The sequence below is a fragment of the Dermacentor silvarum genome, chromosome 6 (assembly GCF_013339745.2).
Source record: "Dermacentor silvarum isolate Dsil-2018 chromosome 6, BIME_Dsil_1.4, whole genome shotgun sequence".
In the NCBI taxonomy this organism is placed as follows: Eukaryota; Metazoa; Arthropoda; class Arachnida; order Ixodida; family Ixodidae; genus Dermacentor; species Dermacentor silvarum.
Genome location: NC_051159.1, coordinates 182,408,520 through 182,430,148, shown reverse-complemented (window position 1 = coordinate 182,430,148; position 21,629 = coordinate 182,408,520). Strand labels below are relative to the sequence as shown.

The 21,629-nt window shown below is 45.7% G+C and overlaps 1 protein-coding gene across 8 annotated transcripts in view; it reads right to left on the bottom strand.

Annotated features, from left to right (window-relative positions):
* Positions 1-21,629, bottom strand: part of LOC119456502 (rho guanine nucleotide exchange factor 11-like) — a 159,694-nt gene that overhangs the window by 8,557 nt on the left and 129,508 nt on the right. For all 8 annotated transcript variants that reach the window (XM_037718320.2, XM_037718326.2, XM_049669909.1 and 5 more), the window contains 8 exons: positions 20,986-21,111; positions 16,617-16,883; positions 14,857-15,338; positions 12,814-13,115; positions 11,929-12,038; positions 8,135-8,198; positions 4,060-4,140; positions 2,084-2,166 (listed from right to left, as the gene is read on the bottom strand). In XM_037718320.2, the coding sequence (XP_037574248.1) occupies positions 2,084-2,166; positions 4,060-4,140; positions 8,135-8,198; positions 11,929-12,038; positions 12,814-13,115; positions 14,857-15,338; positions 16,617-16,883; positions 20,986-21,111 (1,515 nt within the window). The remainder of the gene's footprint in view (positions 1-2,083; positions 2,167-4,059; positions 4,141-8,134; positions 8,199-11,928; positions 12,039-12,813; positions 13,116-14,856; positions 15,339-16,616; positions 16,884-20,985; positions 21,112-21,629) is intronic.

Genomic DNA, 21,629 nt, shown 5'->3' with positions numbered 1-21,629 from the left:
GCACCATATCTTGAAGAGTAACTTGAAGAGAAACCCACTTCCCCCCTTAAAACGGTGCCTGACTGGTTCGATTGATCACCTGCTATTCCGAAACTACAAGTGCAACTGCTGTCATTTTTTCTTCGAGAGCTTGTGATATATATTTGACTATCATGGGGACACAAATGGATTCTGCAAACAACATCTGAGCATTCTAGTCGGACGGAAGCGGGAACTACAGTGGCATGCTGGCATTTTGCAAAGATCTTGCCGTTACAGCTGCAGCATCAGCCACACACACACCGAGAGCAGTGAAGTTGCATTTGTTATGTCACTTTGGCCAAAAAAAGTAAGAAATTCGAAAGCTATAACATCATCATGAACCGTTATTAGCAATAATGTAAACGAAGTGTAAACAAACTGTGATCTCTTGATAATGAGGTAGTAACCGCTGACTCTCTGCAATTTTGTGTGGCAGTGATGTGTTGTGCCATGCTCACAAAGACTTAGGCTGCAAGAATATCGACGGCAGCGATAAGATGGCAATGCTTGAGAGTCCAATTCGTGGTCCAAGTTGTCCAAACAGGCGGAGTACATGCACTGCCGCACGTGCAGTGCCGTGCACCCGGTTTAGATGCGCTTCTGTGCTTCAGAACTTTGCCTGCTCCCACCTTTTACAGCGACCGGGTTTGAAGTGTTCATTGTAACAGTGCAGCTCTCCTGAAAATTTTCTTTATATCGGCAGGGTTGGAAAATAGTAAATGTAGTGAAATGTAGTCATTATAACCAATAGATTGTTATATCTGGAACCGTTATAAGTGGGTTCGTTCGACTGTACTTTCATTTTTGAGAAATGCCCGGCATGAAAACGACAGTAGTGGGATGTGTGCCATTCATTTTAGCACATTCGGTTCATCATCTTCTTTCTGGGGTTTTATGAGCCAAAACCAGTTCTGATTATGAGGCGCACCATAGTGGAGGGCTCCGGATTAATTTTGACCACCTGGGTATCTATAACGTGCACTACAATGCAAGCACACGGGTGTTTTTGCATTTCGCTTCATCGAAATGCGGCCAGCGAAATGCTGCCACCGCGTCCGGGATTCGATCCTGCGATCTCGTGCTCAGCAGCACAACGCCTTAGCTGACTGAGCCACCACGGCGGCTGACATTCGGTTCAGCTGAACTTATCTAATGAATGTGCACCAAAAGTGATAGACAGATACTACATAGACAGACTACAGCTAGAGTGTACTAGATTGGGGGAGTGGGTCCAACGAGGGCTCTGCGCTGAGGCATTTTTAATGGAAAATCCAGGTGGCGCCACTGTCACTTTCTTCCGAATGAGCGGCCCCGCTCGCTGGCCGGACGCTTGTCGCGTCGGAGACCCTACCGCAGCTGCATGGAGCTTTGACAGGCGGATACTCGGTGGCGGTAACACTGAGATTATTCCCCACCGATCTATTGTAAATAAAACGGAAAAAGAGCGGCGGAAAGAACGCAAACGACGCAACAACCACGGTGCGTCGAGCAGACGACAGCTACTCAACCTGCGAACTCGCCTCAGCCAATGAGCGCTGCCAAAACAGCCGGAGCCAACGTTTATTGGCCGAAGATACAGAAGAAGGTGACGGCAGCGCTGCCACATTTTCCGTGTTTTTTGCTTCACCCTCGCCGCTTGCTAAGGCGTCCGCTGGACCCACTCCCCCATTCTAGTACACTCTACTACAGCTCTTGGTCAGGCACAACTTCAGCTTAGGTGCTTTCAGCTGAGGTTTGAAAGCAATAGTTTCCTTCTACTTCCCTAAGGTTTCGTGGTTGGCAGATGGTGATCTAACACCGCAGAGGTTAACAAGAGTTAGGAGGAACAGAGTAAAGAGTGCAGCAATGGTTCGGAGGAAGAGAGGAAGGCATGTGATTGGTTGGCACAGGCAATGATGTCACACACATGAAAGCAGGAGAAAGAGGTGCCACAACCTCTCCACAACGAGGCCACAACCTCTCCACATGAGAAACGCAGCAGGCTAACTGGAAAACCATTGCTGACTTTGAAAATCATCTTCTACAGATTCTGCCAGAATATTTAACTGAGCAAAGCACTCACAGCGAGCAGACTGAGGTAACGCAGCAGTGGTTGTACAGAGGACAGCAGGCGGTGAGGGCATACCCCTGGACGACGAGCTGCACCTACAGGAAGACAATGACCTCAACACAGAGGAACAGGAAGCAACCAAGAAACGAACGGCATGACATCACATTCTATTGAGCATGCCGATACATGAGAATGGTGGCTGTGACTAATAGCATGTTACGGTTCAAAGCACATGGTATGCTAAAGAAAATGGTGTGTTTCGTTTACTAGAGTGCTACTTTTCCCTCTGTTTTTACAGAAAACTATGAGAATACAGTAAATACTTGAAAATTTGGATTTCACAGGACCGGAAAACATGTATGGATTAACTGAATGTCGAATTATCAAGGGTATCAATAAAACAATAAGCAAATGCTTAATACATGAACTATTTACTGAATGAATCAACAAAATGCTGTTTGTTTTTTGCACAAAAGCAGTTCGGAAGCTGCAATTCTTGTCATCTCATGAATGATTAGCGCTTGCAGCAGCCAAGGCCTTCACAATACGGCCACAGCTTGAGCCGAGACAGGCTTTTTGCTACCGCATGCACCTGCCGATTATTTTTTCATCAGTGAGCTGGTCACCAACAGATCGTCCGTCCATCACGATGTAGCCGGTGCGTTTCATCCTCGACAGCTTCGGCCGTGTTTGTGACACTGTGCGTAAAGCCAAACGAAACTACCATTTGCTGCAACCGCTGCGGACGAAACCGCAACCGCTATTGACGCCATCATGGACGGCGAACATTCAGTTCAGAAGGGACGCGGCCGTTACACACACTGAGTTAAAATGAAAGTACTACGTATTTGCCAGAATCGCTCTGGATGAAACTATAGTCGCTATTGACATGATCATGGATGGCAACTACGCAGTTGTGAGGACACGAGGTCGGCGCAGCGTTACGCATGCCATTAAGCGCAAGAATAAAGGCTATAAAGGCACAAATAAGCACAAAGCATTCAAGCGTTCCTGCTGTTAACGTAAGATTTCCACTGATGACTATTGCGATGAGGACTGTGTCGCTTCATTTCGGTTGGACACTAGCACCATTTTTCCTCATCTGTGTCGCACATTTGTGGTGCTCCGAGAGTTGTCCAAATGAACCGATGTGCGGCCAAATGCGTCCGAATTAGCAACAGTTTGATTGCATTAAGTAATGCATGCGCCTGCCAGTACCAGAGCACATGACTGAATGATCCGATTTTCCGAATTAACAATGTTTTATCGTACTTTCATTTTACACGCTGACCCTGACCGTTCAACCTGTCCCAATCCCATGGCTCATTGATTGCATGTCTAGACGCTGCAGTATGACAGACACTGCTGTAGATATATTTCACTGCAATATGTGCTATAATAGATAACAACCAAAACTGTACCATAATCATGGTATGGAATCCATTCGCTGTTCCTCAAACAACAAGGAATGGAAGTACAAGACTTAGTGCAGTCTAATTTGAAGGTACATCGAGCAAGATTTGATGGTACATTGAGCCTGTAGCCACATCATTTTTGCTACTTTCACATTTATGAAAGTACTTTTCACAAAGGTGGCTATATCCTGTTATTTTTAGAAACTCTGGATGCTTCTGTGTGCGCCCTGCGCAATCAAGAAATAAACTCTCCTGTAAGCCACCCTACTTTTTCAACCATGGCAAGTTGAGTGATAGGGAGCAGTATATGTAGCTATCCCAGCGCTACACTGCGTGGTGAAATGTGTTACTTGATACCCTGCGAAGAAGAGGATTCCCAAACAATTGTGTGCCTACTTTCCATATGTACGGTGACAAGCTACACACCCTGAAAGAGGCACTACATTGGAGCAATTGCCTACAAGGCCAATCCTGCCTGTTTCAACATCATCATCCCCAGTACCTTGTCATTCCCACATTGCGCTGGCAGCCGCCAGATTAACAATGATCAATCATACATGCCAGGCTACCAACCTTCAGGGCTTGAGGCAGCAGCAACGGCATCCTCCTCTGTGACGTTCATTGCCTCATTGATCAGCACCGGCAGTTGGTTCGCTGCACCAGACAGATGCAGAACACAATCATCAGTCAGCCTCCAACAAAATATTCTTACACATGTGGCTCGCATAAGACTGAAGACAAGTTACAACTTCTCCGATTCCCAACAATGTCAAAGCTCAAAAGAAGACATCTTTCCAAGTCAACAATTTCATTAATACTAAAATGATTTTATGAGTGCTCAGGTGGCAATTTCACATTTATCTTTGTGCGAATACAGCATGCACTCTCATATTGTGCCCAAATAAATTTCTTTTTCCGCAAGAGCAGATGCCAAATTAACTGGCAACCAGAAGTGCAAACAGAATTGTTGGCCCAACCCCCCTTCCGCCTTCCTCACAGGCAGGAGACACCAAAGAATCTGAGTGAATATATAGATGAACAGTCCGAAAAGGTGAATTACCTAGGGGTGTGTGAATATAAAATTTTCAATTTCGAAGTGAATTCAAATAATGAAAACCAAGTGCAAATCAAATTGAATATTTTTCAAATACGAATACTATTGGTTTTGCAAGAATGCAATTTTTTTCACCACCCAGAGGTACACAAAAATTTGCAAGTTTATAGCACAGTAACTAATATAAAGAAAAATAATGCTTTGCAGTCAACAAAATTGTCTAGTACAACACTTTTGCTTAACAATATCACAACTGCAGTTGCTTAATGTTGTGATGAAGGAAGGACAGCTGCTTGACATGTTTGGGAAGCAGCAACCACCCTCCTGCACATCACAATTCCTTCAGACACCGAAAATAGCCGTTCAATGGACACACTAGTGTCTGGTATTGGCAGGTATCTCTTTCCAAGTTGAGCCAACAGTGGGCAACATGCTTACACCGCCACTCACACGAATCTTCTTTTTGGCCCAACATTTTATCATGCACATACCTTTCAACCTGTCCTTGTGGCATTGAAAATTGCTGCTGGTTTATGAGCATATCAAAGTCTTTCCACAGTGCTCACGTGGAAGAAGCTTTTTCAGGAGCTTTCGTTGTTGAGGACATGTCTCGGTTGCTTGGTGTCTGTGGTACTCAACTACTGTAGTGCGAGTGTCTAAAAACATTGCCAAGCTTGCTACTCGGTCAAATTTGTAGTTTCGAAACGGTCCTTTTAGGCCATTAGCCAGATTAGTAGCAGATGCAGAGGCCTCCACCTGACGGCTGGTGTCCAAATGCATGAAGAGGCACTATTGTGTCGGGTAGCCATAAGCACCAGAAGTGGTGCCCCCCTTTCGACAAGCTTCATTGCATGACAAATAATATTTACCGAAATACAGTCTGCATTCTTCGCCACATGACACGGTGCCGTGTCATGTGGCGCAAAATCTTCGCGATTACGTTTAAACCGCAATTACACATTGGTGTGTACAGTTAAACCTGTAAAAAACGAAATTGACAAATTCCCGAAAAACTTCGTTATAAAGAGGAGTTCGTTATATGCAGGTTCGACACGAAAATTCAAAAAAAAAAAAAAAAAAAAAAGCTTACCGTATTTACTCGATTCTAATGCGCCCTCAATTGTAACACGCACCCGTTTTCCGTTCTCGTTGAAGCACTCATCCTTGGAATGTCACACCAAGTACCGGATGCGTGGACGCGTGTCGTTTCGCACAAGCGCGAGGCATCAGAAACTAAGAGCGAGCGTCACGATGGCGTGTATAGTGTTACAGTAGAACCTCGCTGTTACGTTCCCGGGGGCTGCGTTTTCCCGGCTGTTACGTCAATTTCGGCCGGTCCCGGCACAGCTCCCATAGAACCCAATGCATCGGTAACCCCGCTGTTGCGTCACAACTGTGGGACCGTTCCCGCATCATACGTTGCGAACTGCCATCCCGCGCCGGACCGAGCGGCCATTTTGACTTTTCATGTCACTTGGCTTGGTTGCTTGACGATGGCATTGGCCGCCCAAAGTGCCAGGGGCGACACTTATGGCGTATTTTCAGTTTCCGCCAGCAAAAGTATGGCCCTTGAGATCCGTATTTCCTATCTAAAGATGATGTCTAATGACGCGTTGTGGCCCTAAAATTGGTTTTGGCTCATAGATGTTCCGTGTAAAGTCCAAAGGCGATAACGCCGTCGCCGTGCGCCGTATGCTGTATGTGCGAGTGAAAGCGTGCGAGGGGAGCCGACGACCGCGTCTAAATCTCGCCCGTGAAAGAAAGAAAAGCAGGGAGGAAGCGCGCCTTCTTCCGTTGCGCTCGAGGCACCGGCGAGAAAGCGAGGGAGGAGGGATAGCGGGCAGCGTTGTGCTCTTAACTGCGTACTGCATGGCAGCACGTGGTCACATGGACCGTATCTTGAAAGCGATCTGTGTTGGGGGCAGAGTCTACGCAGTGTAGGTGCGTCGGCTGCTCGTAGCTTTGTGTGTACCGTGTGTTCTCGGCGCTCAGTTTGCATTGAAGCGATAGACAACAGCACGAAGGTCACTTAGCTCGCTTCTCCAGCGGTGCTTAAATTCCTCACGCCAGCGTTTGAGAGCGCGTGTCCACGCTCATCGAGTGTGATGTATTCATGTTTGCCTGTGGGCGCTGACACCATGCTTGTTAATATAGTTAATAAGCGAATGTTTACAAGTGTATACGGACGATAAAACTACTATTTTTACTTTGTATAGCTGTCTACTAATTTTCTATCGCAATAGATACTTCGGCTGTCAGGCGAAACTACGACTTTTTTTCACACATAAGAATTAAAATAATATTGTGTGCAGTTCAACACTACTCCCCATTTCTCAATTTTTCCTGTTTCCCGGCTCTTGCGTTTCCCGGCTCTTACGTTTTTTTTTTACGGTCCCGTGAAAAACGTATCAGCGGGGTTCTACTGTATCCTTACTTCGTATAGCTGTGCACTAATTTGCTTTCCCAATCGCTGCTTCACCTTTCGGGCGAAACTGCTACTTATTTTCTGGCCAAAAATTTGTAAGCATTAAGTTTTGTTAATGCTTTTCTGATATTTGATATTCAATTAGGCATTCCACTTTGTTTTCTTGATTTGATTCGATAGTCTATTCGAAATCTACTATTCGATATTCACACACCTCTAGCTTTTACTAGGGTCATGACACATCCAGATGACGACAAGCAACATAAACCATTTATAGTGCGACCTCCCTGACATGTATGTCCATGGCCCGTGCACCATGACGAAAAAGAGGAGAAAAAATTCGACACTTAGGGTTCACCTTTATGACTGGAACACGATAGCGTTCAAAGATCCCTGACTGGTTCTCATGCTTCCTGGCAACTCCAGCTTATGTAACCGCAATGTTTACCTGCAAATGCTGGCAGCGAACGCTATGCACGCAGGCAAGCTTTCTCGTTCTTTTTTTTTCCCCCGCACGACAGGCGCAGCCGCTGCCGCGGATGTGAGCACCATCTGGATGGTGTTGCAAGGTACCGAGCAGGGGGCGCCTCTCCCACTACAAAAGAGCTCAAACGTCAGCTAGAAAAGGCGTTTGTGTTTGAGTTCCCACGATACAGAATTTGGTTTTCAAATATGGTCAAATTACAATCAGACGATATCATGTCTGCAGGTTGTGTTTAAGTCGTACTTTGGGAAATTTTCTGAAGCATTTGACTTTGAGAAGCTCAATTAGTTCAGTAACGCATATGCGCCATGCGGGGCCCGCACTGTTAAGGATGATTTTTCTCTAACAGACGCCGCCGTCGACACCGGATTTTCTGTGACACGGGTCCTTAACGCTATCGTGTTAAAAGATGTGGCACAACAACAGCCCTTTGAGTGAAACTCTCTGTCCCCTCTCCTCCCCCTATTATGAAGGACTTTTAAAAAGTTGCACCTCACTCCATCTGTCATTAAACCCATGATGAAGGAACCGAGTGGTTCCGCAACAGGCCTAATAAATCCTCTTCTTGGTTGCAGTCACTCTAAATTCCTAACCTGGGGGTAGCATTACTGTGTGAGTTGGTAAGGACCCAGTGCTATGTTAGGTGGCACAGGATCAAGAAGCAGTTTACACGGGAGGCTCTCACCATGATAAGTGACTTGCAGCAGAAGCTCCATGAGGCCCTTCTCAGCATTCATCTCTTCGGAGATCTGCAAGGTGTGAAGACAACGCCATTATACGTTAGCATAGCACAAGGCACTCTGGTGATCATGCCATGAAACACAGCAAATTTGTAGCAAACCATCTTGACAGTCTTGAGAAGCATAATAGACTTTTATAATGTTGCTGGATCATGTGGTGCGTGCTACACATTTTTAGTCTTAACTCTCTTTTTGTGCCCTTCGCTTACCTGTGCAAGGTGGTAGCCAACCTGGGCTGCCTCTGGTTACCTTCCCTGCCTTTCTAAACGTACTGTCTCTCTCTCTTGCCCAGCGTTTATTTTAAACTTTGCAAGTATGGGCTGCACTAATGGTGCCGACTTGCGCATTAAGCAAAAAGCTTTTTCGACCATTGACAAAATCCGGGCATTGAATAGAAATGAACAAAAACTATGCGTCAGTAACAAGAAGATAAACCACGCTCTTAATGGACAAACCTTCTTAGCGTGGGCTCTCTTCTTGTGTGAGAGGATGTAATGCCCAAGTGTCCAAGGATGTTAAGAGAGAGGAGTTCTAAGACTCAACTTCTCATTTAAAAAAAAGCAGGCAGATCCCACGCCCTGTGGGAATCGATGTTATGCGAAGTAGTGCGGGGAGCCTACCAAGTTAACAAAACGACCATGAGAGCCCCAATACGTAGGCGGCTCTTTCATGATCTACATGGCACGCATGTCATGAGTCCCTTTAGCTACACCTAAGACACCTTAAGGCGAAAGCCTTAGTCATACTAATGACTATGACTTCTACCATCATCCTTTAGTGTTTCCTTCACTTAGTGACCACGCCCGAACCCATTTCAGTGGTTCTTGAGTGTTAATCTTTTTTTGCTGAATCAGTCATTTTTGCTCAGTCATGCTCATGACTATGATTTCTACCATCATGCTTTAGTGTTTCCTTCACTTAGTGCTTACGTCCGAAGCCATTCCAGTGGTTTTTGAGTGTTAAATCTTTTTTCGCTGAGTCATTGTCATTTTTGCAGAGTCATGCTCATGAATATGACTTCTATCATCATCCTTTAGAGTTTCTTTCACTTAGTACCCAAGTCAGAAACCATTTAAGTGGTTCTTGAGTGTTCATGTTTTTTCACCGAGTCATTGTCATTTATGCTGAGTCATGCTTAAGACAATAATTTCTACCATCATCCTTTAGTGTTTCCTTTACTTAGTGCCCATGTCCGAACCGATTCCAGTGGTTTTTGAGTGTTGATCTTTTTTCGCTAAGTCACTGTCATTTTTGCTGAGTCATGCTCATGACTATGATTTCTATCAGCATCCTTTAGTGTTTCCTTCACTTAGTACCCATGTCCGAACCCATTTCAGTGGTTTTTGAGTGGTAATATTTTTTGCTGGGTCATTGTCATGACCTACATGACAAGCATGTCATGACGTTTATGTCATGACCTATCACTTATATTCCTCATACACTCCTGTCATACTATGCCAATTTTGGTACCTACCAAGTTAACGAAACGACCATGAGAGCACCAAGACGTAGGTGGCTGTTTCATGACCTACATGCCACGCATGTCATGACATTCATTCATGTCGTGACATATAATTTATGTTCGTCATATACTCTTGTCATAGTATGCCAATTTTGGTACATACAAAGTTAACGAAACGACCATGAGGGCACAAAGACGTAGGCGGCTAGATAGATAGATACTGTTAAAGTAGCAAATGTTCGCCAAGAAATGCTTCGCATTTAACATGACACCCATATACAGTAGAATCTCCGAGATACGAACCAGGATACTCACTCAGAAGTCGATATGCACTCGTTAATATTTTTTTTTCGAGTTATGTACTCACTCACACCACTGTTAACTCACACTCAGCGACACTCACTCAGGTTCCTATTCGTGCCCACACATACTTGCCATTACTCACCTGTATTCATATTCGTTTTGATTCACACTTACCAGCACCCGCTAATACTCACACTCACAGGCATGCACTCATGTCCACTCACACTTGCAGGCACTCCCTCATGTTCCTGCTGGCACCCACACAAACTCACTGTACTTGACTTTCATTAATCCTCAGGTTAACACTTTCATTGATCCTCAGGTTAAGCGGCACTCACTGCTCATACCCACTCACCAGCACTCATTCCCACTGGCACCCATGTCCAACCACACCATTCATCATCCACTGACTTGATCCCAGGTATGTGAAACCAGCGCGCAAAGAGTATGAGTCCATGTACTCATGAGTGAGTATGCTGATCTATGTAGGCTTAGATCCCCAAATTATGCCAAATAGGTTTGCAAATATAGTACAATCAATGACCAATTTTTCAGATGTCATATTTTTCAGACATTCCCGACAATTCAAGTGCCTTCGTGGCACTGTCCCATATCCCGTATAGCCAACGTATAAGGACACCTGAAAGTTCTAACACTGAAACCCTTTGGTGTCAAAATTTTCTGACTTTTTGCCATGACTGCAGATCCAAAATGTTTTTGTCATTGAAAGGAGTTGCTGCTGTCAGCACTGGCGCCGACTTTGCCTTCGTTATCCTTGCTGATGGATTCGAAACGCAGAAAGCACTACCGTAGGTTGACGACGAAAAAGAATGTCGTCATCATCAAGCAAGTTGAGCGCGACCGGTCAGAAGCAGACGTGAGCAAGATGTTCAGCATTGCCAAGCATACGATTTGAGATTTCCTCAAAATGAAGGTGAAGGTAGAGGCAAAAGTTACAATGTTGATCTCAACTCTGCTGTTGACATCCTTTCAAACACATGGAAAGTGGTGACAAGACAAGCTTTGCAACTGTTTTCGCCATGCGGGCTTCATGCTCTGCACTGAGACGGCGACGTCATTCGAAGGTAACGACAGCTTGCCGGCCAGTTCTCTTCCATGGACTTTGTGATCGACTACCTATATGCCGCTGGTGTTGACATTCCCACCGAGATAATATTTGAACGATTCTGCGATGCTGACAATGAGCTCGACCTCTGTGCAGAATTAACCAACGATAAAATCTGTCGATCACTTGTTTGAGACGATCCCGAAAGTTAAAATGAAGAATCAGTGCCTGTGCTGCCAAGGAGCTTTGAATTAATGGAAGCGGTGATGATGCTGCTAACGGTGTACAGTAATGACATGACCCTGGCCAAACTTAAAGCAGATATTATTACACGTGAGTGAAACACTGTGCGAATTGAATTTTTCAACCGACTAGGGCAGTAAGAGGCAGCGTTCTGACTGCAGCTGAAGACTCTAGTTGAAGAGTGCCAGCTACTTTGAACGGCACCCTTCATCAGCATTTGTTTTCCTTTTCTTTTTATCAATGGCAATTTTCAGAGCCATCTCAACGATGCATTGACAGAGCTGCAGTGGTGTGCTACTCAGTCCTTGAGCCTCTCCGTACGGGAAATACCCATGAAATAGTGTTTTTTCTGCATGCATTAGCTTTCTCAGATGTTTTTGTTATCCTTAGGCAGTCTGTAAAATTTGGCATTGACTGTACCAGCCAACACAACAAAAGAGAGAGACCGATGCCCTTCACAAAATATTGTGCGTGTATAAATTCATCCAACAAGGAAAGCAATTATGGAGGTTTGCCATTTGCACTGTTACAGCTGGACTGATATGCGAACTTATCCAGTGGCTAGTTTAAATGTAAATGCTAAAATCGAGCTTCAGAAATGATGCCACAATGAAGAACCACACGGTCCTTTGTCTGCAAAAAAGACAAGAAAACATGCCGCTTGCCTCAGCCATGTGAACATAGTCTTCACTGGGAATTCGCAGAATCTCTGCAAGCAGTGCCTGCTTCTCGGCCAGCGCTGAGAGCACCTGTTGATCCTGGCGCCGAAGTCGCTCTGGAGCAACAAAGGAGTGACCATGGTCGATCAAACACATCAACTGAGATAACATACCTGCACCGAGCATGCAATAACAGCGGCCCAGTTAAAATTTTATTAAACCCCTCCAATGCAAAATTAGTAGAAGTGTGTTTAGGACAGTAGAGCAAACAGTCGTTTTACACTAATTCTTTAAAGTAGTTTACATAATCATTAGTTGACGAGCACTTATAGAAGTGTGATAATGCAAGTGGGAACACTTCTTGTTATCAGCAGTCCCTTGTCATAATGTGATTACCATATTCATCATCACAATAATGCACAGGTTCTGCACATGCCTGAAAAAGACGCTATCCATGTGCTGCTGCAAGACTCCAGTTTTATACTTACATGGATGTAAATGCACAGCTGTGCTTTCCCGGTAAGCAACAGTGGGGGGCAAAAAAGAAACACACACACACAAAGGAAACAGAGAATGGAAGGCAATCTTCAATTTTTGGTGCAGCGCTATGAGGATACCATAATGAATGCTATGTACACAATAACAACTCCTTAGTGCAGGGCAAGTGCTGATATTACTTAGTAATATCAGCCTTGCAGTTGAAGAAAAATTCGTCCTGGTCTGGGACGAATTTTTCTTCAACTGCGAGGCTTTCTTTCGAGGAACCTGGTTGGGTTTCCATTGTAGCAAATTGCTACATTTGGGTGGATGTCTCAGTTTCCCTTTAACGTATGCTCTTTGCACATCTGATGCAGTGTTGGATATGCATAATGCACAAAAATGCAGACCCACCAATGGGAGTGAGCACAGGTGTGGCCGTTTCGCAGGGAGCACTGGGCACTACAACCACTTCTTGGAAATCAACAAGGGACAGGCCACCCTGGGCCACCGAGGGTGTTGCCACTGGAGCACCGGCTAGCACCCCTTGTTCTTTGTCAGGGCCCTCCTCCTTGGCAGGTTCCTCCTTGTCGCCCCTCTCCGACTGTTCTGCCACCGAGGCTGGGGGTGTCGTCTCCTCCTCCTCTCTGCTGCCTCCTTCTTCCTTGTCCGTAGGCACCTCTTCTTCCTCATCCTCATGGCCTGTCGCACCAGTGCTGGAAAAAGACAAGCGGTCACAGCAGAACAACTAGGGTTAAACAAAGGGGCCACTGGTAGTATGTAGCACATCGTCAAGAATTATAATGCAGACTTTTTCACAAGCAAGAGCTTGGATACAGGAAACCCCCCCAAGCTGTCAAATGTATATTACATGACAACATGCTACAGTCGAATCTCGACAATTCGAACTCGAAGGGGCCCGAAAATTTGTTTGAATTAAAGGAAGGACGTATTTTTGAAGTATTCGAGCACCATAGCACGATGCACGAACAGTGCGAGTCGTGAAATATCACGGCGCGCAAGCGCATAGCGAGCGCAACCGCCCACGCTGGCCAACGCTCGGTTCCCGATAACGGCAGAAAACGAAACTTCTGGGAGCGGACGGTGCTGGCATGGCGACGGGCGGGCGCACGGAGACCGTCGAAGGTGAGGGAGGAGGGTGGCAGGGAAGCGGATTTGGCCTCGGCAACTCCACCACTTCGGTGGCTCCCCTCGCCCTCTCTCTCAACCCCTTTGCAGCTCCCTCACCTTCGACTGTCTCCGTGTGTGCGCGCCCGCCGCCGTGCCGGCACCTATGGTACAGTCGGTCCGGCGCAGATTAGCCCGCTCCCTGAAGTTTCGTGTTCTGCCGTTATAGGGAAGTGAGCGTCGGAGCAATGTGTCGGAGCAATGCCGGTCGGAGGTGCCGCCGCGTTATTTGATGCGCTGCTGAGAGCATTGTCGGTCGGCGGTATGTTTGAATTAACCGTAGCAAATCCTTTGGCGTTCGAATTACCGAGCGTTTTCACCCATTGAAATACACATAACTTTAATGGGACCACAGCGTCAGTTCGAATAAACCGGCAGTTCGAATTAAGCGTGTTCGAATTAACGAGATTCGACTGTATATGGCAAGTCAAATGCCACAGCCTGTGTGTAACCTTCCATCAACAGTGGCAAATAGTGCCAGTCTGTTCATGGGCTAATGCCACCACAGCAAATAATGCGCCACATCGAATGGCACACTGAATCAATGAAAGATTGGCAGTTACAGGTTGCAGACTGTGTGTGGCCACTCAAGTGCTTGTGCAGCATGTCCCTGTGATTGTTAACGGACAGGTGCTGTCACGGCAGATGGCAGGCTGCTGCAACTGTCACCCAGACCACTTCGAGATCAAAGGCTTGTGGACTGTCTACACACAGCTAGTTACATTTGTGCCCGTCAGCATACACTAAGGCCTGTCCGCATTAAATGCGACTTACTGCACTGGCATTGCAGATCATTTTCTGCAATTTCAAGTCTAAAGGTCCATTTCAAACCATGTTAGGAACCATGACTAAACATCATGCAGGGATGTGAACTCCAGGCTTCATGCGATTAAACCTTATCATGCAGTCAAGATACAATATGGTTCTGTACAGCAACTTTGGCAAGGGTTCAACTTTTCCCTGCAGTAAGCATCAAGACGTTTGCTGTGCATGAAAGGATGCATGTACTGAGTATTTTCTTTACAGTGACAGGCAATATGTAGCCAGAACAAGGTGTCATGTAGCCTGTGCGCTACCATGAGTCTCCCTATCTTTGGTACAAAAGATGAGTGCAGCAGGCAGAAAACAAGAGAAAGAAATTATGCATGAAAGAGAAAACCCCCATACTAGCACAGCCCACACACCAACGTGACGTGGTCTGTTTCTTACATGCTCTCGTGCTTTTATGTTTTTTCCAGTGCAGATAAGCCATTCTCACAAGAGACTTACTCAAGCACTGTGGGTGTGTCATCCGAAGGTGTCTCAGGAGCGTGCTTGCTTTCGTCATCGCCAGGGGGCACATGTGCACGTGTGGCAGCGACGATGTGCTCTAGCCACCCACGTTTCTCAACGGCCGACGCGGCAGCGAACTCCCACATGGCACGCTGCTCAGGTTCGGTGTCGAGGAGGAAGAATGCACGTGGGTCAGTGGCAACGTCACGGGCATGCAGGTGCCGCAGCCGCATGACGGGGCACTGTAGCATGCGGTCCTCTGCCGTGGCTGTTGGCAGGCTCACGGAGTAGAAGCGCAGTGCCAGCCGCTCACTGCCGTCTTGGCGCTGAAGAACCAGCAATAGATCCTCTAGCAGCACCAGCTGGACATCAAGTGGCTTCTGACGTGGCAGCCGCATTGTTAGTGCACCCTCATGCACCAGTCGGTGCCGCTTGAGGTCAAGATGCCTGTAAACTGGGCTCAGAGGGTGGTTCTCCACCTAAAAGGGATCCAAGGGTGCTTTCCTCAACATACAGTAAACACTCATTAACTCTGATATCTCAAAATATTGATTAAATCGAAATTTTATTCTGGCACAGTGTCAAATGCATGTGTTTTTCACCCCTTGCCTCGAAAAGCTTTTGCGGCAGACAATGGATATCTCAAAATTTCAACTGAGAAAATACGAAGAAATAATTATTACCAAAAGATTTTCACACTTTGTGCACAGCAGAGATATTGCCAAAAAACTGAAAACAGGGCCCTCGATCTTGTGGTGGTGCCTTCCGCTAGATTCTGTGCCACTTTTATCATCCACCGTTCACTGCTGGCCGATCCAAGTGATAAGGCGAGCGCAGTGTCGCTCTGACCACACAGCACAAAAGCGCAGAAAGGAATAGCATCATAAAAGGCATCGCTACAAAATCGCAACCCTGAATTCCGCTGCTACAGCAACTTCCGATTAACTTCCGATTGATCAAGGTTCCACTGTATTTCGTTTAATATGGTAGCTGTAAATTTTCGTTTCAGAAACCTGCCCGATTTGCACATAATGTCACTCTAAAGAACAAAATCCAGCATCATAGTTCTTCCAAAACGTCGCCTCATTCTAATCACCCAGCAATTTGGAAACTGTGAGGACAGCCGCCATTCTTCTTCAAGAGCTTGTGTGATTATTTTACAATCGGTGGGACTTGAATTCTTGAATTCTGGGTACGAGAACGAAGCATTCTAACAACACCTCATAGACAAGTTTTCTACGAGGTGTTGATTCCAGTTGACTGGAAGTGTAAACTAATGCAGTATACATGCTTATACCATTGAAGGGTAGAAAGCACGGGCTTCACAGAGGTGGGCAATTTAGGCGGCATAACAATAAAAGGAATCCATGCACTGAAATGTATGCTAGCCGCAGTGAGAGTTTCACGACAAATTTTCCAGAGGTGGTAGGCATAACTTACCTGTCTAATTAATTCTGTGCACTACTATGAGTCAAAGCTATGTCGTTTAAGCCAATCAAGAGGTATAGCAAGAGAAAGGGCTAGTCCACTAGCTGCTGCTAAACTCCCGAGCGCACTGCCCCAGATTAGCAGAGCACGATGCGTGAGCCTTTTATCTTTCTCCGAGATGCATAGCTGATACACTTTGGCTTACAGAATTCATGGCTGTTTTTTCATGGCTGTTGTTGCATTAGACAAAGTGCGCAAGGCGTAGTATAGGTGCAGAATGCTTCTGCATTAGCAACGGAAGGCCCAACTGTCAGCAAAGTGAACAAGACCTTGTCCAAGGCGCTCTTGTCCAGGCGCCGCTGAAGCTCAGCCAAGCGGTGGGTGTTCTCAGCCTCGCGCACGGCCTGGTTGACGTGTGCCAGGATACGCTTGGAGCACTGCAGGGCACGCTGCAGCTGGGCATGCTCAGTTGAGCCCAGGGCACTGTGCTTGGCCACGTTCTCAATGAGCAGTGGGTACTTGGTCAGCCGCTGGAAGCCTGCCGCAACCAAGTCTTTCAGCTGCAGCCGCCGACACAGCGGGTGCATCTCTGCATCCTGCATGCAAGTAGTCGCCATGTGCCGTGTTGTTCATCAGGGTGGAATGAAAATTATACAGTGCACCAGTACGTAAGGAACAAGCCACAGAAAACAATCAAAGGCCTTGAACTGCCTGATCAAACCAAGGGACATTATCCTTACACACGATACTCACACCTGGACTGATCCTGCCGCAGCCTAGCTAAAGGTCAAGAATACCATGTGGGGACCTATGCAGTACTTACCTTGTCCCTTTGGTCATGGAACTAAAGGGGCACCTAAAAGGAATGTTAAGATGTATTAGTAAATTATGGTTCTAGAATGCTGAAAACCTCATTCATAATGTGAGTATAAAGGCTTGGTAAGCCAGAAAATATACAACAAAATACAAGCAGTGAGGCCCTTTTAAAGTTCTTATACCAGCAGCTTCTTGTGACATCATGAATATTGCAAGCATCACTCCTTGTTTAACCCTTTCCCTACCATAGACGAGCTGGGCTTGTCCACGCTGAAACAAGCGCTTGCGCACAGCTGCCTTCAAGCTACCCTGATAAATTTTGCTTAGTTCTCTTTGGCTTCAACAGATGGCGCAGTAAAAAAATAAAAACACGCTCAAAGCTTGCATATTGGTTGAAAAACGTTTGGATTCTGGCAACGGGGATTTAAAAATGGCGTACTCTGTGCATGCATGTGTCTACAATGGCTCCGCTCCGGAAAAAATGGGGGAACAAAACGTTTGTTTGTGGACGTTTTGTTGGACTCGGACAGTGAAGAAGAAGTTTGGTTCTCCTCCGAGAGTGGCAGCGACGATACTGAACAGCATATCTTCTCGTAATCATCGGATTCTGACGACGACAGCGTCTCGACGTGTGGGCAGTGGACGCCGATAGATGTAAAGAAACCCCCATTGCCGCCTCCTAGAACCGTTTTCACGGCCGCGCCTGGCATAAAGGTACCCGTGACAGAGGATGGAAACTGTGCGTGGTATTACTACAGAAAGTCGGACAATCTCCGCTTTGCAGTGTAGTCAAGCCAACCCTCTCTGCATATCAAAAAATATATATATATTTTGCGTGTATCTTACAAATAAAGTGTCTTTAGGGATATATTTTGGTTGTTTCACGATACGTAAAATTAATTAGGCAAATAAGAAAAATCGGTATTATTGTATTATTTTTGACCAAATATCTCGGTAGGTAAAGGGTTAAATAATTGCTTCTTGAACAAGGAGGACTCCAGAAAATGTCGCAGTTTCGCCCGAAAGGTGAAGCATCAATTGCGATAGCAAATTAGTAGAGAGCTATAAGCAGTAGGGATAGCAGTTTTATCGGCTGCATGAACTTGACACATTCGCTTATTAACTGAATTAACATGCACACGCACGCACAAGCAAACATGAAAAGACTCGATGACCGCAGACAACCACTGTCAAAACGCGGGCGTGGGGAAGAGCGGCCGCCGCAGCGAGTGAAGGTTTGTCAAATTTTTCCCCCGCTGTGCGTTCGCTCTCCGTGAAGGCTTTCTTTCACTCGCACATACGGCGCGCGGCAACAATTTTATCGCCCTTGGACTTTATACGGAACCTCACGGCGACGACGATGGCAGAAATCCATTTGAAGTGTCCATATAATTGCTATCGCCATAAAAGAAAACATACGTATACACCTACATGTACGCACACCCACACACACTAACACAGTAGACTTAAAAAAATATTAGGCTTTCTTGGTCAATTTGATCTTGACCAAAGGTCCCAGCTAGCACCCATACATTTCTATGGGCCAAGACTGATTATTCCGATCCTGAAATTAGCCCTCACTGGATAATTTGAACTTACTGGTCATCATGCACATAGCTATAATCAGTGCTGGCATGCCTAATTGCTGTTCCCTTTATTAAGAGTACACCATACTGTACACCTTGATTCCTAGGCACCCGAGTTAAAGATAGCTTGCTACATTCTCGTTATGCAATGCTAAAAGACTTCCGAGCATGTGCAGCACCTAATTTTCTTGGCAAAAATTTGTAAGCATTAAATTTTGTGAAAATTTTCTCATATTCAATTCGACATGTGTCTTTTATTTCTTCATTCAATTCGATTCGAAATGAACTATTCGGTATTCACACTCCCTTAGTTTATTATAAAGTGCAAGTGCGAGAAGATCCTATCGCACCTCGTGCCCTGTATGCTTTAAGTGCACTCGTGCGCTGTATGCTTTAAGTGCAAGTGAGAAGAGTGCAAGGGTTAGCAGAGAAGGATGGTAGCTTGCTGAGCACAGTGGCACAGCTCGTGGTAATGCAATCAAGCACGTGCAAAAACAATGTGGGGGGGGGGGGGGGGGGCATATTGCCGCGTCTCCTTTTATAGTGTGGCCGTGGCTACGCATAGGCTATCAGTATGGCAGAGAGCATACGCAGTTTGCATGCCCTGTTTTAGAGGTAATCTGCCGTGTTTGCAAGGAGTGGGTGAGCTGAGATGGTGTATGTGGCATTGTGTGCTGTAGTCTTGTGCGTTTACTAATACTGAAGGTTGCATAATCTCAAATTTTGGAGACACTGTGAAGCGAGAAGCAGACAAAGAATTTGCTCCCTGCTGCCAGCGCTTTTCATGATAGGGTCGTCCCACTGCAGACAACAATATCAGTTGTGGGGGCAGACAGGACCTGAAAGCGCCACTGGCTTTGCTCCGCACAGCCGATACGAATATATTGTCAACACAGGATTAAACCGTACCTCTCATTGCAGACTCTCAAATTCAATAAAATGACTTTTTTCTTCCTCATTAAAATTTTCTTTTTTTCCGATTTCCCAATAATTAAGAAAATTTTGCGGCCCAATCCATCAGCGGCTGTACTTATTTTCATAAAAGATTAAAATTTAATATAACGAAATTTTGATATAATGAAGCAAATTGCCGATTTTATTGACTGTTAATATCCAGGTTTAACTGTATCTCTAAATGTGATCACTCAAGAATACCGCCTTGTGTGCTTGGCATCTGGGGCTAATAAAGTGCAAATGGCGACGATGATGCACCACTTTCAATGTGACAGCTCATTTGGGAAAGGAAGTACCTCTTTTATGAAAATTCTTCAGGTCTCGTTTTCTCTGATCGTGATCGTGGTAAAATACTGCAGTTCTCTTTTATAAATTGGGCGCACAGTACATTCACGTGCACTTCTATTTTATTACTTTAAAGGGGCCCTGAAACACTTTTTGAACACAGTAAGAACATGTTGCTGATCAGTTGTAGAGGCTGCTGGGAACATGTAAGCCAAATTTACCGCACTGCATACAGCATGGGATCTGTAATCGTCAAACACAGTGAAAAATCACTGGCTCTCACTTCCGCAATGTTATCATGCAGCATCATCGAAGAAAGCAGCTGGACCCCCCAACGGTATTGGATGATTTCATGATCGTATGAGCATTCTCAGCAATGCATAATTGGCAATTCTGAGTTAAATCAATGAGAATTATATAGCATATATTCCGGTGTATAAGTCGTGGTTCTTTTCTGAATTTTGCGTCGGTGCGTTTTATAGAACGGTGTAACATGTATTTTTTTTCTCCCCCCTCCCCCCCTTCCGAGCACTACGAACCCTTTCGCCGCTGCAACACTCAACTTTAGGCTGGGCCTTTACCCTCTTGGCTTCTCTGCTGTGTAGCTTCCAGCTCGCTAGCGGAGATGAAAAGATAGAAACCGGGGTATCGGTGCAATACCTCCATTTATACTAGTTGAAAGATTCGAAAAAATTTTGCAGCATGACATTCATGAGACCATGTCCTCATAGTGAGGCCATTATGTGATTAGTTATAAAAGTGTTTCAGGGCCCCTTAAGGTCTGTGAAAATTGGGTGCACATTAGATTCGTGGGCACATTAAAATTGTGCAAATACGGCAAGTGACTGACCTAACACTATCGGCTTTGGACCAATGTCACCATTTGTGATCGTCGCTTTAGGGCCAACTTCATCGCATGGCCGCTGTGGCTTGCCAGTGTGAATAAGCCCTTAAAGCAACAGCTGCGCTGTATGTATCGGTTATTCTGCCCTCTAATCACATGGCTACTGGTTCAAATGTTCTGCAATGCTGATGCAAAATGGCTCATACTACTCACAACAAGGAACTGCGCCAGCTTTTGGTCTTTCTTCTGCCTCGCCTTCAGGGCCTCCAGGGCTAGAGACTGGTGCTGGCAAAAGGTAGCCACTGCCTGCTGGAGTCGCTCGCCAGATTCACCATCCAGCTGTGTGGGTACAGAAGGGTACCATTCATCACCACACAGTTGCTCACTAAAAAGGCACACATACAAGGCCTCTCTCAACACACCAAAGTGACTTCCATAACATCCTAAGCCGTCATTCCCAGTGCCAGCAGACACAATTCACCAGAAAAAAAGGGTATGTGATGTCTCTGTGTAATAGCAGACAAGAGCTCATTAGCCGACTGCTCAGAATAGCTTTTGAATAACCAATAGCCAACATGCTTTGTAAAGGTTTGCCTACAACATGTGCTTGCCACTCTATGATGGCATACAAAAGCTTTCGTAAGACACAAACACAAGTAGAAAGTAAGATCTGACTCGTGGCCACTGAAAGCTGTCCCTTTTAGGGGCGAAGCTCCTTAGGGTGTGGGTCTGTCCCTCCTCTGTAGTATGTAGTAGTAGTAGTAGTAGTAGTAGTAGTAGTCGTCGTCGTCGTAGTAGGTAGCCACGTCTACTTTTATGAAAAAAATTTAAAAATTCCGAAAGTTGTGTCCGTAGCG